Source organism: Crinia signifera, chromosome 1 (genome assembly GCF_055691185.1).
Source record: "Crinia signifera chromosome 1, ASM5569118v1, whole genome shotgun sequence".
Classification (NCBI taxonomy): domain Eukaryota; kingdom Metazoa; phylum Chordata; class Amphibia; order Anura; family Myobatrachidae; genus Crinia; species Crinia signifera.
In genome coordinates this window covers 33,593,452-33,611,057 of record NC_139217.1, presented here as the reverse complement: position 1 = coordinate 33,611,057, position 17,606 = coordinate 33,593,452, and the positions used below count along the sequence as shown (strand labels likewise).

General features: G+C 47.8%; 1 protein-coding gene across 1 annotated transcript; it reads right to left on the bottom strand.

Moving 5' to 3' along the window:
- Positions 1 to 934: 934 nt before the first annotated feature.
- On the bottom strand, positions 935 to 2,397 carry LOC146070270 (uncharacterized). Its single transcript, XM_083179367.1, has 2 exons — positions 2,199 to 2,397; positions 935 to 1,060 (listed from the first exon to the last, which is right to left on the bottom strand). The coding sequence occupies exons 1-2, from the start codon at positions 2,395 to 2,397 to the stop codon at positions 951 to 953; spliced, it is 309 nt and encodes a 102-aa protein (XP_083035493.1). The 3' UTR covers positions 935 to 950.
- Positions 2,398 to 17,606: the final 15,209 nt, after the last annotated feature.

Genomic DNA, 17,606 nt, shown 5'->3' with positions numbered 1-17,606 from the left:
ACAATGGATGACTATCAATAGGTAAAAACATTGATGGTCATCCATTATAAAGTTTAACACTATCGATGGTCAGTTGCACTATTGGCATCAATGGCAACCATCAATGGCAATGATAGCCATCCCTACTCACTGCATGTTTGGTCCTAAAGCCCTCCTTCACAGCACACAGCAGTCTTGTGATGATCACTTGCAAGAAGTGGCCAGGGATTTAACTCCTGATATGCACATCAACCTCTGTAATCCCTTAGAGGACCTCTGGGGGTATCACAAATTCTGGGCATATTCCTGCACATGTACGTATGTCGATGCCTTCTTGGAGCGGGCAGCTGATGTCACATGGGCCCTTATTCTGATCGGTGCGTACTTTCCCGAATTCTTACGGTGCGGTCCGCACGCCACGCTGTGCGGCGGCGTGCGGGCTTCATCCGTAGAAACGCCCACGTGTCCTCCGCATTCGGACGGACTCACTCTTTAAGAACAGGGCGTGTGTACGGACGACATACAAACCGTGCGTGTGCGGTGGAAACGTTCAGATTCTTGCACGGTCTTCCCGCACAAGCACGGTCTTACCGCGTCAGAACGTACGGGAAGCTGTCCGTACGCCCCGATGCGGAGTATTTACGCTCAATCCCACACTTTTTTACTGAGTACACACAGCGATCACATGACCCACTTAGGCAATTAGCCAACCTCCTGAAAAAGGGATTGTTATCAATTTCAATCAATTAAATGCTCATCTATACTGACCCACATTCCTACTACATTCATAACACACATTAACCCTTACAGCATGTGACCCTAACATACATCTATATACACTATGTACATTTTGCTTATTTTAAAGATTTTAAACAAGTTACACATATACTTTAGCATGTTAGAAAAAAACACTGACAACTTTGAACTTTCAAAAAATATTTATTAGAACACAACTGTCCACAACAAAAAAATTAAATTTCGCCATCAATGATGCGGTCCATTTCCACCAGCATTTGCCTCATCAGGCCTCTCAGTCTAAGGAGGGCCCCACGGCGACCCTCCTCTGCTTGGGCAGGCTCATCTGTGGAGGAAATTCAAATTGAAAAATGACTAATGATATTCATGCATACATTTAACATAATCAAACCTACTTTTTAAACATGCACCGTGACAGGTGTGTGTGTATGTGTATATATATATATATATATATATATATATATATATATATATATATATATATATATATATATATATATATATATATATATATATATATATATATATATATATATATATATATATATATATATATATATATATATATACACACATATATAACTATATATATGAGACATACACCTATACATACATGCATACATACTACATGGAAAGCCTGATTTTGGCCCTCTACCATTTACTCTGTCAAACACCTCACAGTCATACTGCTCCTTCTCAATCCAAACCCACCCATGACAAAGCTGTGAGAAGCATGTCACGCGCTGCACCAATCACAATTCGGCAAACAAAGTTCAGTGTCTCTTATATGATGGAGCCTGGCAGGGGAGTTACACAACTCTCAGGAATGCTCAGTACATTTGTGCAATCAAGCATGGCTTGGCTGCTGATGGTCTGCTCCAGAAATCATTGTCAGAATGCCAGTTAGGGGAAGCTGCAGCACTAACCCACTCCCATGCTCACAAGCATTACTAAGACCAAATCAACACACAATGATGGTGCAAAACATACATGCAGACCGCAGGGGGTGGTTAGCTAGAGGAGGGCCCAGGGGCACTGACCACTTGTTACTCCAGTCTAAGCCACGCCTGTCCATACTCCATTTATGCCATACTGAATCTAGTTTGCAAAGATCAATCACCAGTAAACTCTACTCACCTATATGAGGCTACAGATTGTATGCAACAAGCAGGGACATGTAACCCTTACATGAGCAAGTCATCACTTTCTTCCTGGATACAGATTAACTACACAGGTTCAGTGGCACTTAAAATCGACCTGAAAGCCATCCGCACAACCTGTGTCATTAATATGTGTCCAGGATGAAAGGGATGGTTTGGCCACCCTATCTAACCCCAAAGTGTGTCTGTTGCTACCCAATTTGTTGTTTGCCTTTATAGTATTTTCGAACACATTTGAATCACCAGTGCTACATATCAAATAGTGGATGACAAAAGGAATAATGAATCTTTATGTATACATACCACTTTCGGCCGCCTGCTCCACCTCACAGGCCTCCTCATCCTCCCCCTCTTCCTGGGCCTCCTCGGCTGGCACGACCTCCTCCTCGGCTGCCACCTCGTGGTCGAAAGCCACCACCTCCGCCTCCACTGCCCACACATCCTCCACCACTTCATCCCTTTCCTCCGCCACCCCTTCTTTACTTTCTCCCTCCTTGCCCATAGCTGGCTCCGCCTCCTCCTGGGCCTGGGACGCCTCTGCCTCCTCCCGGGCCTGTCTTGCTCGATCACGTGCTGTGTTTGGGAAAAATAAAAAAGTGCCAATTAGTGGTAATTTGTATTAAGCCTTATCAACCTATAAATGCAAAGGTTATAAGTACTGATAATTGTACAGGCAAACAGCTCCTTAGTGGCCTTTACAAAACACAGCCTGTAACATGGCAGGTATGCTGTGACATTTGGGCCATTGTAAGCATCACAAGCATTAATCCTCCCCAATAACATATTTTAGGACCATTACAGGGTGTCAAACAGGAAGTAGCACTCATATATTGTATGCCATGTTTAACTCATGATCAGGCTGGTGACCTTAGTGGATTAAATAATGTCAGGTAAGCAATCATGTCCAAATCCCCATTTACTATTGAAATACTCACATCTAGCAATGCTGGCCCTTATTTCTTGCAGCCTCTCTGGCTCCCTGCGCCTGAGGTCAGACCACCGCCGCTCCAGCTGAGCGATGGTCCGCCGCACCTGGGTGCGTGCGAATATACGGCGGCGGGCCACCGCATAGGCATTGCGTTTCTGGCGGTTGGTGATAAAGGGGCCCGCCCGCCCCAGCCTGGTCTCCATAACGGAGACCAGAGTTCTCAGCTCCGCGGGTGAGAATGGGGCTGCTCTCCCATAGGCCGCCATCTTAGCAATGCCACAAATCAAACAATCATGTGCTGTCATTGGTTGATCAGAGTGATATTTGGTATTAACTTTATTGTTCATTTTTACACTAACAGCGTGTATGCGCCCGAACAGACGGCTAACCCATTGCATCGCACACCCATCCTAAACAGACAGTGTAAAATAAGATGGAAACACATTATATATAATCTATACCATCCACCAAACATGGGTATAAGCACCAGGTGAAATAGTCTGCATCACTACACACTTACACCTAACTCCACAAGGTTCTAAACAGCTATTTTATAATGAAAGCTATGCAGCAGAAACATAGCAAATAGTGGCAGACCTTTTACAAAAATTAGGCCATGCTGCCATGTGTACACTTACCTTCTACTGGCCCCTACTACAGAGGTGGAATGAAAAGTAGCTAGCATCCAGCCTGATTTTGGAGTGCTTTCACATGTGATTTGGATGCTAGCACTGATTACTTGTGGCTAAGTGGTGGACTGGATTGACATATGGAATGGGTAGTGTCAGTTGTACTACATACCAAACAAGTGCACAGTACAGATGTACATTCAAATATACATTTCATGTGTGACCTCAGTTTTATGTTGTCATTGGTGTTGGAATCTGCATTTAGCTACTAAATCAGACTTACTCAGTTTGCCAGGTTTTTGAGAAATATTTTTCAACACCAAGGGGCGTCCCGTATGCGCCGCACGGTTGACGCTGCCGTACGGAACGCGGCCGTACGGAACGCAGGTTGCAGCTGATTAACGCCAATTACAGAAATAGTATTTAAAGTTGTCCTAGAAAGGCAAACAGTTGTTGCAAACATGGCTGGCTCAGAGTCAGAGGAAGAACAGGTGGTGCAGAATCTCTTGTCCCGCATGGAAGCCAACACCACCTATGTCCCCCTCAACCCAGAGCAGCCAGATGGGCCATCAACATCAGGCCAATCAGCAGCTGGCCCATCCTCAGCATCAGCAGAATCATTGGGAACACAGCAGGTGGCTTCCCAACAGAGTAGCCAGCCCAGCACTTCAAGTACAGCAACCGGTGGCCGTGCCCGTGGCCGTGCCAGTGGCCGTGCCCGTGGCCGCAGTCGGGCAACAGAGGAACCAACCACAAGAAACATGGCATATGAACCGCAGGAGCTTGAAATCCTGGTGACCCGGGCACGTGATTTAATAGAGTGCCCAGCGGTAAAGTTGACACACACAAGGAGATGGAAGATCTGGGAGGAGATAACGGCGGAGATTAATGCAGTGGCTCCACAAGTTCGTGAGGCGGAGCACGTTAAGAAGAGGCAAGTACATGTGTGTTACATTTGAGCAGTACAAGTCCAGTAATGTTTACATTCAATATTAGATGGAGTTGGTCAATGGGTGTTCACGTTGCTTGGAGGCACAGACATGTTGGCCATGACATTGAATTGATAGTTATTGGAGGGTGACTGTTGTTGTATCTTCTAAGGGTTGGTTTTAAAAATGAATATAATGTAAGTTTGGTGTCAGTAGGCACATGTTGTATTATGTTTCAGTTTGCAATGGGTGCTACAGCAAACATGAGGAGTTACATGTATTAATATGTACACTTTGATTGCAGGTGGCACGACTTCAAAGGCAACCTCAAGAAGAAATTGACCGAGCGGTGGCAACACAGCCACACCTCTGGGGCTGGCCCCATGCCTGGCAAGCTGAAGCTCACCCCCCTGGAAGAGATGGCCCAGTGCTGCATTGCAGTGGAGGAGGTCCGGGGGGTGAGCACCATAGACAGCGAGTCCCCAGCGGAAGTGATGGCTTCTATGCTTGAAGGTAAATATTTGCCAGGCCATAAGTAGATGTTTCGAATTTGGCATGGAATGTGTGGTAATTGGTAATTTCTCGTTCAACAGCATCCCCACCGCTTGGTCCAGATTCTCTTGAGGAGGTTGTGGAGTCTGTGCCACCTGGCCCCAGTAGCAGGCCCATGCAGCAGCAGCCGGAAATGTCCGCGGCTGAATTGTCCACGTGGGGCCGTGTGCTAGACAGTATTGTGCAGCAGGGAGACTCGGCATTCGAGCGGGTGCGTAGGGCCGAGGAGGTGCTGCAGGGTTTGACCACCAGCAACCAGAGTATTGCTGCGAGCCTGCAGGCTATGAGTGCCAGCCAGCAAGCTATGAGTGACAGCCAGCAAGCTATTGCTGCTAGCCTGCAGGTGCTGGCTGATCAAGCCCTGCGGCAAAATGAACTCCTCCTCCGCCATAATGAACTTATGGTGGAGCTAGTTACCACCAATAGGGTCCTAATGTCACCCGCTTCTGGTGCTTTACCAACAGCATCACTCCCTGCTGCCAGAGGGGGAAGAACATCCACCCCCTCCCCAGCATGTGCTCCACGTGACCCACCATCTGACTGTGGCCGTGGGCGAGGCCGAAGAGCTGCTGCACGTGGCAAGGAGCCTGCCAGGGGCAAACGTGCCCGCAAATGAACTTGTGTCCCCATTAATCTCCACCGTTATGTCTTCCCAAATCTTCCATTGAGCTGTGTGTGTCAGGTTCCTGTGTCAAAATCCGTGCCGAGGGTCACCACATTTGCCCGCGGTTCAAATGTCATGTTTGGTTCCCCTGTTGCCCTGTTTCGGCTAGCATTACTGTGTGCTGTACTTGAAGTGTTGGTGATGTACTTTTGTTGTGAAGCCACCTGATGTTTTCCTAATGATTCTGCTGTGGCTATTTATTATATATTATTTACTTTTAGTCCTGTTATGGTACCATTTGTTTTGTGATGTTTTAGACATTTTTGGCAAAGTTTCTTTAATAAATGTTATTTTGGCCCCACAAATGTCTGTATTAATTGATACACGCAGAAGTGACATGTGTATTAGTATTATTAATATTAAGTTGTGTTGATTATTTGCTGTGTAAAAGTGTGTGACAAGTGCAGCATGTAATGTTCCCTTTAAGCTGCAATGCTTCCAATTGTAGCAGTGAGAAGCGTGTCATTAACAAGTAATGAGTAAAGTAGGTGATTGTATTGTGTTCAGCTGACATTGGTTGTGTTGCGTCTGTCCTGATTAGGCGTTCCGATTGCCTAGCGCATGACCGAGTGGTGTCCGCAAAGCAATACTTGCCTTTTGGACACCGCACATTTCTTCCCTTTTTGTTCGCGTGCATTCGGCGTGCTGTCCGAATGCACGCCTACCCAAATATGTGTACTCCCCCGTGTCCGCCCATGTTTCCGCCCAGTTTAGCCCACTTTGAAACTACGCCCCTGTGTCATTCCGCATGACGCCCATAACACACCCATATTGGCCGAATGATTGCGGTGCACATTTCTGTACGGTATTAGTGAGAACAAGTACGGAGACCATACGTGGCACATGCGCATAGCGTTCCCCATGCATGCGCAGACGGCTAAAAAACGCGATCCGAAAGAATTCGGGAAAGTACGCACCGATCAGAATAAGGGCCATGATGTCAGTGCATTCGGCCATTTCTGGCCAGGATAAAAGTCAGAGTTTATGTGGCAATCCACTCTGAGTGCCCCTGTGCCCTCAAAAAGGTTTAATGGCAGCCAATGCTGCTATTAGGAAAGACTGCAGCTTCATAGACACTTCAGGGATGTGAGGGGTTAACAGACCCAGCTCACATCCACGTGCAGAGAACCTGACACCCCCCTGATTAGCTGGCTGAGGGAGCGTGAAGAGGAGGTCAGAGGTCAGCTGTGCAGGAACTGATGAGAGAGAGAAGTCTGCAGCAGCATGAGAGGGAAGAGATACACGTGCTGCCAGAGAGGAGACACTGTGTAGTGAGTGTCCAGTAGCCAGAGCTGGGCAGCGTGAAGTGCAGCAGCCAGGAGAGACTAAGAGAGGAGCTGCAGCACACAGCCACAGACCCAAGGCAGTGATTGATAGCCGGTGCCCGGCTGGAAGGGGAAGAGAGAGAGAGAGAGACAAGCATCAAAGCAGAGCAGTGACCCCACAGACCCTGGATGCTAGAGACAGCTGCTGAGAGGAAGCAATCGTTACTGGCTGGAGCCAGCATCAGCAGCAGTAATCACAGGTACCCAGTCCCCCTTGGCTGACCCACCCATGTGCCAACCTGCGTAGAACCCAGCTGAGGCCCAGTTCCAGGGACACCCCTAACCCAGCACCTGGAGAGAAGGAGGCCCCTTGAGAGACTCCCTTGGTGAAAGCTCCCTATTTTGCAAAGTGCTTCCAAAGTCTGTTACCTGAGTACAGGAGGTTACCCCAGGAAACGGGAATCTGCCTGCCCCCTCTTTCATGGGGATTGTTTTGTGAGTTACCCTGTTGTGGGTCTATGTAGATAAGTGTGCACACTGTTAGGGCCTAATTCAGAGTGAGGATTTGACTTCGTGGGACCTTGTACTCCGACTCAGGGACTATTGTGTAGTATGCATATATAAGGTGCCCGGCGCCATCTTGTGGACATTCTTTATTACACCGGTAAAGTCATCTTGTTTTGAAATACCAGTCTTTGAAGTAAATCTCTTTACCCTTGTCTTTATTATAATATTTTTGCTGACTGTCATTTTATGTAGAACTGTCATTTATTGCACCAGTGTTTAGTGTTACGGTACCGTAGGTAGGAATGCTCATGACCAGTACAGTCTGACCCTTGAAACGGACTGAGGTGGTCATTGGTTACTAGTTAGTGTTGCAGAGATATTCATTCATTCACCCATTCATACAGTCGTTATTGTAAGTGTGATGTTTACACAGTTATGTGAGGAAAGAGCAGCAGGATTGCACTACGTATTCTTTAAATAAATTTCAGTTGCTGCTAAATGTTTAGCGTTGTCTTCTGTGGGTCCCTTGGGTTGTGCCGTTCCCTGCCACAGGTTCTCCAGCAGAAGCCGCGAAGAATCCAGAAGCCGTCGCCGTCACCAGCTCCAGAGTAAGGTACGCCATCTTGCACCACACCGTACAGGGGCACTGTCACACTTGGCGTCACGAACAGGATTGCAAAGACCCCTGTGAACGACGAGATGTGGCGATCGCAATATGCAGCACCTCAGGAGATGCGGACAACCGCCAGTCCACCACCCCAAGTAGGTCCAGACGCTATCGAGACCATGATAGAACAAATCAAGGAGGCGACTAAGGTAATCCGTGAAATGCGTCGAGAACGGGAGGAAGATGAATATAGAAGATGGCGACGTGAACTTGATAGAAGGTACAGACACCAGTGGAATCCCCGATGGAGGTTGGAGCGACGACCCACCGACCAGGTCACTGTGTGCCCACAGACCACGAGAAGACACGGGAGAGGCGGTCCACCGGCAGTGTTCCAGAATACGACGAGAGTGTCCTGTGGAATGCAGATGACCGATAGGCCGCAAACCGGCCCAAGAAGAATTACAGGTCGTGTCCTGTGGTTTGATGTGCCACGCGGATATGGATACATTAGACGTGCAGATACCGGGCGTAGCGTGTACGTCCATTACACCGCTATCCAGCATGCCGATCCTCAAAACTGCTTCCGGAGCCTGAGCGACGGTGAGGTAGTCGAATTTGAACTGGTGAATGGGAGGAGGGGCATCAAGGCCGCCAAAGTGACTGGGCCGAATGGAACACCGGTGCTGCGCAACAGACACGCCCCAGAACAGCATTGGCACTACCCACACCGTAAAGAGCCTCCACCTTACCACCAATACAGCGGAAGTAGAGCTGAACCGAGAGAGGTCAAGCAGAAAAATAAAAGGGTGAACACCAATCCTCCTAGACCAGGACAGATGCCCCGCCCACCAGAACCTGACATCACGAGGTCAAGCGAGAAACCGGTCGTGTGGAGTGAGGCAGTCCATCAGAATCGGCAAGAAGTGACCAGGCCTCAACTTCCAGAGCTGACGCGGGAGTATGTGCCCAGGATGGACGATGCCAATTACCGAGCGGCGAACCTAGGGCCAAGAAATATCAGAATGGCTGAACCAGAGAGAAACTCCAAAATTGTGGTCCATATGGCCGTGACAGAGACCGTGGAGCCATCAGAAGTGGAACCAGCTATACCGTTGCCTGAACCCAAGGCCAAGATAGAACCAGCAGAGAGAGATGAAAAGGCCGAGACCTGTTTCATCAATGGGAAGCCTGCAACGGACGGCGAGTACACAACCATCTCTGGAGAAGAATTCGCCTTCAGAATCCAGCAAGCAATACAGAGGTCGAAGAGGCAAGATCGAGAGGCGAGACGTGCCTAAAGCTGAGTGCAAGTCGTGAGAGTGGGCGCCATCCGTTGACAGCAGTGGAGAAGCTGGACCGCAGAGGGATGGAGTCCTGTGGCGGAGGGATGGTTGACCCGGGGAGCCCACATTAGATAGGAAGGTAGTGATACTTGTAATGGTTATGTAATGTATAATTGTTCACACCTGTTTTCATTTAGCGTTTAAATACTTTGTCATGGACATTGACAGGACTTTGCCCGGAACTTATTGGTCCTGGTACAGTTGCCTGCGGACAGGCAAATTTCCAGCAGGGAGGTATGTGGCAATCCACTCTGAGTGCCCCTGTGCCCTCAAAAAGGTTTAATGGCAGCCAATGCTGCTATTAGGAAAGACTGCAGCTTCATAGACACTTCAGGGATGTGAGGGGTTAACAGACCCAGCTCACATCCACGTGCAGAGAACCTGACACCCCCCTGATTAGCTGGCTGAGGGAGCGTGAAGAGGAGGTCAGAGGTCAGCTGTGCAGGAACTGATGAGAGAGAGAAGTCTGCAGCAGCATGAGAGGGAAGAGATACACGTGCTGCCAGAGAGGAGACACTGTGTAGTGAGTGTCCAGTAGCCAGAGCTGGGCAGCGTGAAGTGCAGCAGCCAGGAGAGACTAAGAGAGGAGCTGCAGCACACAGCCACAGACCCAAGGCAGTGATTGATAGCCGGTGCCCGGCTGGAAGGGGAAGAGAGAGAGAGAGAGACAAGCATCAAAGCAGAGCAGTGACCCCACAGACCCTGGATGCTAGAGACAGCTGCTGAGAGGAAGCAATCGTTACTGGCTGGAGCCAGCATCAGCAGCAGTAATCACAGGTACCCAGTCCCCCTTGGCTGACCCACCCATGTGCCAACCTGCGTAGAACCCAGCTGAGGCCCAGTTCCAGGGACACCCCTAACCCAGCACCTGGAGAGAAGGAGGCCCCTTGAGAGACTCCCTTGGTGAAAGCTCCCTATTTTGCAAAGTGCTTCCAAAGTCTGTTACCTGAGTACAGGAGGTTACCCCAGGAAACGGGAATCTGCCTGCCCCCTCTTTCATGGGGATTGTTTTGTGAGTTACCCTGTTGTGGGTCTATGTAGATAAGTGTGCACACTGTAAGGGCCTAATTCAGAGTGAGGATTTGACTTCGTGGGACCTTGTACTCCGACTCAGGGACTATTGTGTAGTATGCATATATAAGGTGCCCGGCGCCATCTTGTGGACATTCTTTATTACACCGGTAAAGTCATCTTGTTTTGAAATACCAGTCTTTGAAGTAAATCTCTTTACCCTTGTCTTTATTATAATATTTTTGCTGACTGTCATTTTATGTAGAACTGTCATTTATTGCACCAGTGTTTAGTGTTACGGTACCGTAGGTAGGAATGCTCATGACCAGTACAGTCTGACCCTTGAAACGGACTGAGGTGGTCATTGGTTACTAGTTAGTGTTGCAGAGATATTCATTCATTCACCCATTCATACAGTCGTTATTGTAAGTGTGATGTTTACACAGTTATGTGAGGAAAGAGCAGCAGGATTGCACTACGTATTCTTTAAATAAATTTCAGTTGCTGCTAAATGTTTAGCGTTGTCTTCTGTGGGTCCCTTGGGTTGTGCCGTTCCCTGCCACAGGTTCTCCAGCAGAAGCCGCGAAGAATCCAGAAGCCGTCGCCGTCACCAGCTCCAGAGTAAGGTACGCCATCTTGCACCACACCGTACAGGGGCACTGTCACACTTGGCGTCACGAACAGGATTGCAAAGACCCCTGTGAACGACGAGATGTGGCGATCGCAATATGCAGCACCTCAGGAGATGCGGACAACCGCCAGTCCACCACCCCAAGTAGGTCCAGACGCTATCGAGACCATGATAGAACAAATCAAGGAGGCGACTAAGGTAATCCGTGAAATGCGTCGAGAACGGGAGGAAGATGAATATAGAAGATGGCGACGTGAACTTGATAGAAGGTACAGACACCAGTGGAATCCCCGATGGAGGTTGGAGCGACGACCCACCGACCAGGTCACTGTGTGCCCACAGACCACGAGAAGACACGGGAGAGGCGGTCCACCGGCAGTGTTCCAGAATACGACGAGAGTGTCCTGTGGAATGCAGATGACCGATAGGCCGCAAACCGGCCCGAGAAGAATTACAGGTCGTGTCCTGTGGTTTGATGTGCCACGCGGATATGGATACATTAGACGTGCAGATACCGGGCGTAGCGTGTACGTCCATTACACCGCTATCCAGCATGCCGATCCTCAAAACTGCTTCCGGAGCCTGAGCGACGGTGAGGTAGTCGAATTTGAACTGGTGAATGGGAGGAGGGGCATCAAGGCCGCCAAAGTGACTGGGCCGAATGGAACACCGGTGCTGCGCAACAGACACGCCCCAGAACAGCATTGGCACTACCCACACCGTAAAGAGCCTCCACCTTACCACCAATACAGCGGAAGTAGAGCTGAACCGAGAGAGGTCAAGCAGAAAAATAAAAGGGTGAACACCAATCCTCCTAGACCAGGACAGATGCCCCGCCCACCAGAACCTGACATCACGAGGTCAAGCGAGAAACCGGTCGTGTGGAGTGAGGCAGTCCATCAGAATCGGCAAGAAGTGACCAGGCCTCAACTTCCAGAGCTGACGCGGGAGTATGTGCCCAGGATGGACGATGCCAATTACCGAGCGGCGAACCTAGGGCCAAGAAATATCAGAATGGCTGAACCAGAGAGAAACTCCAAAATTGTGGTCCATATGGCCGTGACAGAGACCGTGGAGCCATCAGAAGTGGAACCAGCTATACCGTTGCCTGAACCCAAGGCCAAGATAGAACCAGCAGAGAGAGATGAAAAGGCCGAGACCTGTTTCATCAATGGGAAGCCTGCAACGGACGGCGAGTACACAACCATCTCTGGAGAAGAATTCGCCTTCAGAATCCAGCAAGCAATACAGAGGTCGAAGAGGCAAGATCGAGAGGCGAGACGTGCCTAAAGCTGAGTGCAAGTCGTGAGAGTGGGCGCCATCCGTTGACAGCAGTGGAGAAGCTGGACCGCAGAGGGATGGAGTCCTGTGGCGGAGGGATGGTTGACCCGGGGAGCCCACATTAGATAGGAAGGTAGTGATACTTGTAATGGTTATGTAATGTATAATTGTTCACACCTGTTTTCATTTAGCGTTTAAATACTTTGTCATGGACATTGACAGGACTTTGCCCGGAACTTATTGGTCCTGGTACAGTTGCCTGCGGACAGGCAAATTTCCAGCAGGGAGGTATGTGGCAATCCACTCTGAGTGCCCCTGTGCCCTCAAAAAGGTTTAATGGCAGCCAATGCTGCTATTAGGAAAGACTGCAGCTTCATAGACACTTCAGGGATGTGAGGGGTTAACAGACCCAGCTCACATCCACGTGCAGAGAACCTGACACCCCCCTGATTAGCTGGCTGAGGGAGCGTGAAGAGGAGGTCAGAGGTCAGCTGTGCAGGAACTGATGAGAGAGAGAAGTCTGCAGCAGCATGAGAGGGAAGAGATACACGTGCTGCCAGAGAGGAGACACTGTGTAGTGAGTGTCCAGTAGCCAGAGCTGGGCAGCGTGAAGTGCAGCAGCCAGGAGAGACTAAGAGAGGAGCTGCAGCACACAGCCACAGACCCAAGGCAGTGATTGATAGCCGGTGCCCGGCTGGAAGGGGAAGAGAGAGAGAGAGAGACAAGCATCAAAGCAGAGCAGTGACCCCACAGACCCTGGATGCTAGAGACAGCTGCTGAGAGGAAGCAATCGTTACTGGCTGGAGCCAGCATCAGCAGCAGTAATCACAGGTACCCAGTCCCCCTTGGCTGACCCACCCATGTGCCAACCTGCGTAGAACCCAGCTGAGGCCCAGTTCCAGGGACACCCCTAACCCAGCACCTGGAGAGAAGGAGGCCCCTTGAGAGACTCCCTTGGTGAAAGCTCCCTATTTTGCAAAGTGCTTCCAAAGTCTGTTACCTGAGTACAGGAGGTTACCCCAGGAAACGGGAATCTGCCTGCCCCCTCTTTCATGGGGATTGTTTTGTGAGTTACCCTGTTGTGGGTCTATGTAGATAAGTGTGCACACTGTAAGGGCCTAATTCAGAGTGAGGATTTGACTTCGTGGGACCTTGTACTCCGACTCAGGGACTATTGTGTAGTATGCATATATAAGGTGCCCGGCGCCATCTTGTGGACATTCTTTATTACACCGGTAAAGTCATCTTGTTTTGAAATACCAGTCTTTGAAGTAAATCTCTTTACCCTTGTCTTTATTATAATATTTTTGCTGACTGTCATTTTATGTAGAACTGTCATTTATTGCACCAGTGTTTAGTGTTACGGTACCGTAGGTAGGAATGCTCATGACCAGTACAGTCTGACCCTTGAAACGGACTGAGGTGGTCATTGGTTACTAGTTAGTGTTGCAGAGATATTCATTCATTCACCCATTCATACAGTCGTTATTGTAAGTGTGATGTTTACACAGTTATGTGAGGAAAGAGCAGCAGGATTGCACTACGTATTCTTTAAATAAATTTCAGTTGCTGCTAAATGTTTAGCATTGTCTTCTGTGGGTCCCTTGGGTTGTGCCGTTCCCTGCCACAGGTTCTCCAGCAGAAGCCGCGAAGAATCCAGAAGCCGTCGCCGTCACCAGCTCCAGAGTAAGGTACGCCATCTTGCACCACACCGTACAGGGGCACTGTCACATTTAGACTGACTTTTATCAGTGAAAGGGAAAAATAATTATTCAATGGTCAGTGACCATGCCGAGACAATAATTATACCCAAATGCGATGTTTCTACACAGATGAATACTATGTATCTGAATAATTATTGAACTATTTTGAACATCTGAATGTGTGCTCATTGTTTTTTATAACTGGGATAACTTCTGCCTGTAGTGTTCCATCTGCATAGTGGGAAGCGAGCAGATGGCCGGATTGTCACTTCCTGGACTTCTGGTCCACCAAGCAGAAGTGACGCTGACCAGATGCATCTGCATCACTGGTGCATCTCGAAAAAGGAGTCACGAGTGGCCATCTGGGCCCATACTGTGTGCGGTCCAATCACGGAGTCCAGGTCGCTTATAGGGAAGGGCTTGCATTGATAGGAGTCCTCCTCCTTGTGCCCCTACACCCCGAGTGTGGTATATTTTGTTATGTTTTACTTTCGGGATCTTGCGGTCCAACTACAGGAAGTGCCGCCCCAACCCGCATTTCCCGATTGAATGCAACAGCAGCATATAATTTCTGCTAGCTGTTTTTTTTCCTTTATTTAGTCTAAAACTCATATTGAGATTCATGATCTAATTTAATTATTTGCATTTACCTATATGCTTATTTAGATAGATAAAAAAAGTGGATCTAAGAGTATTGCATTCTGTTTAGTGATTCCTGGTTTTTCTTTTACATAACACGGTAGCACTTATAGGGGCATGTGTCAGAGAGGTCACTTTACTGTTATTAACTTTTAAATTATGGTCCTTTGGTTTATCATTTTTATATTATGTATATTTGAATTAGATTTATATACTTGATGTTATTTATGCTAGACAAATGAATTGATGTCTTAATGAGGTCATTGCACACTAATTGAACAGGGTATTTATACCCAGTAATGAGCTCAAACAAGTCACCTTGATAAACTTACCCCTAGTAGTAACAAGACACGTTGGTTTACATTCTAGGATCCCATTTAAAAACAACTGGGACATTTACCTGCTTATTCATCTGAACATTAGCTGCCTTTTCCCACCTGGAGTACCCACAATCTTGGATACTAGCTGATTACTAGTGAGGTCTCGTTGCTTGCCATACAGCCCCCCATCTGGTATAAAAAACCTCCAATGGCACCAAGTGAACTTACCCATTGGACTCCATCGATTGGAGATCACACTCACTGCTCCAGTGTAGGTTTATATTCCCTATAACTTCCCACAAGTGTCCCAAGCCTTGCTTTTATGTCATTTCATTATGCCACCTTTTTTTGAGATTTTATTTACATGTGCAATTAAATTGTTTTAGTTTTAAATCAATCACTTGTCATTCAATTGTTTTGGAGCGCAGTTTATTCTGTTTTGTGTATTCAATAATCAGACCGTGCCTCATATAAGTCATACTGTCCTGACATCAGGTTGACCTCTAGTAACCTTTTATTCAGTATATAATATAGTAATAGCATCAATTAGTTTCATTCATATCATCACATATTTTGTTGGTACTTGTGTAGTTTCACGACGACAGCTTACACTACGTTTGAAGCTACGCTAATAGTGTAGCCCAACGGCTGCCTTACTTGTGTAGTTTCACGGCGGCAGCCTAAGCTACGTTATCAGAGTAGCCCAATGGCTGCCTTACTTGTGTAGTTCCACAGCGGCAGCCTAAGCTACGTTATCAGCGTAGGCTGCCGCCATGAAACTACACAAGTAACTACCGTACTGTTGCCGGGAACTGCATCTCTGTCCCCGGCGTCCCTGGCAAGCCTACTCAGCGCCTCTCTCACACCGCCGGTGCCAGCATGATCCACTCTCTTTGGCGTAGAGGTGATCATGCTGGCCCCGGCGGAGAGGCGTTCCATATGTTTGAGACGCAGGAGCGTACACAAGTACCTTTTTTGCTTCCTATTTTCAAATACACACACGTGTCATTGCTCATTTACAGTGGACAAACCTGACAATAGGTCAATAAGCAGACAGGCATACATTGTCGATACATTAACAGCTTCTGTAAAAAAGTATCTTAATTGTTTTATAGGAAGAATATTTAGGATATATGATATAGAGTTATTCCTTGTGTCTGCTGTTCCCCTGTGTACCGTGGTGCGTTGAACAGGAGAGTGCGAGCACAGGGAAGTATCCAATCTTCATAAGAGGAAGATGAGCAGCCAAATGACTATCTATCATGAGTCAGTCTATGATCAGTCCGGATACCGTTTGGCTACTGATGACTTCACAGCTGAGTGAAAATAACCAAAATAGTTTGTTAGGGGCTCAACATCAAATGATTTTTCCACTGGGCACCACCCATTGCAAGCTAGGCGTAGCCAGGGACCAGCGGCGTAATTATAGCACCGCAGCCCCCGCCACCGCGGGGGGGGGGGGGCTGTGCATGTGGGGGCGCCGGGGGCTGCGGTGCTATAGTTAACCCCCCCAATCCCCCGCAGACTGTCACTTACCTATCGCGCTGGTCCCGGCGGCTCCGTTCTTCTGCTGAGGACCACCACAAAATGGCCGCCCCCATATAGCACACAGTTCTCTGAAACTGTATGGTTCTGCTGATTAGTCCTGTCTGTGCGGAGATGAATGACTAAGGACCATTCATCCACTGTACATTGTTATGCACTATCAAATAAAGCAATGAAGTTCTGGACTTGATGTACTTGATCAGAATAGAGCACTGACAGATATCTGCCAAACTGTGCATGTTTTAGGAACTTTTTGTCTGATTCAGAACAGTCCACTAGGCTGCGTATGTTTACAGCCTAGCGATCATCTAAACATTGCCTGCCCTTACTGAGTGAACGCTTCAGCGAGTGTTATACGCACCAAATGCATTTGCACATGCGCAGACCCTCATCATTGAAAATGGGGCCAAATTCGGACCTCAATGAACGGGTCTGAATCATCCCTTTGTTTTGGTTCTTTCGTTTTTGGTGGGTTTGGCTCAGATTACTACTATTGTCCTCAAGGTTTCTTCCTGGGTGAGTTCTAAGTGCATATTGGGATACAGCTAAAGTTTATTTTCAAAACTGAACAACTGAAGCTAATGACTGATTTACTAAATACACCACATTCTTACTATTTCACAGTATTAATTTTGAAGAGTACAAGAGCATCCTGGCAATTATCTTTGCAATTGATGAGATCAACAAGGACCCTGATCTTCTCCCCAATGTTACTCTGGGGTATCACATATATAACAGTTGTGGACATCCAAAGAAATCATTACAATATGTTCTGCGGATATTGTCTGGAGTAACAATGGAGGCTCCTAATTACTCATGTATGGGTCACAGGAAAGTGGCTGGATTTATAGGTGATTCTGGTTTCCATACAAGCCAAGCGATGGCCCAGATACTGAGTCTGTACAAGTACCCACAGGTCAGTGGTCTCTGTATAGTTGCTGTACCTTATTAGTCCTCTAATTTCCTAAAAATATCAATGCAAGAACTGCAAAAAAATGTTTTTGGACAAGAAGGCATTCACATATAATCGTAGCACAATCTAGGAAAAGACAGTGACATTGTATGTCATAGAAGGGTACTTGTTTTCTAGAACGGCGCCCAGATTTCCTACGTACGATAACGTAGGGAAATCGCATCGCATGGGCCATTATAGC

What these genes read in the sequence shown, in the direction of transcription:
- LOC146070270 (XM_083179367.1), bottom strand. Translation starts at nt 2,397, where the DNA reads ATGGGCAAGGAGGGAGAAAGTAAAGAAGGGGTGGCGGAGGAAAGGGAT. An exon ending in GGAGCAGGCGGCCGAAAGTG is followed by an intron (nt 1,061 to 2,198) that starts GTATGTATACAT and finishes TTTCCTCCACAG; the next exon opens with ATGAGCCTGCCCAAGCAGAG.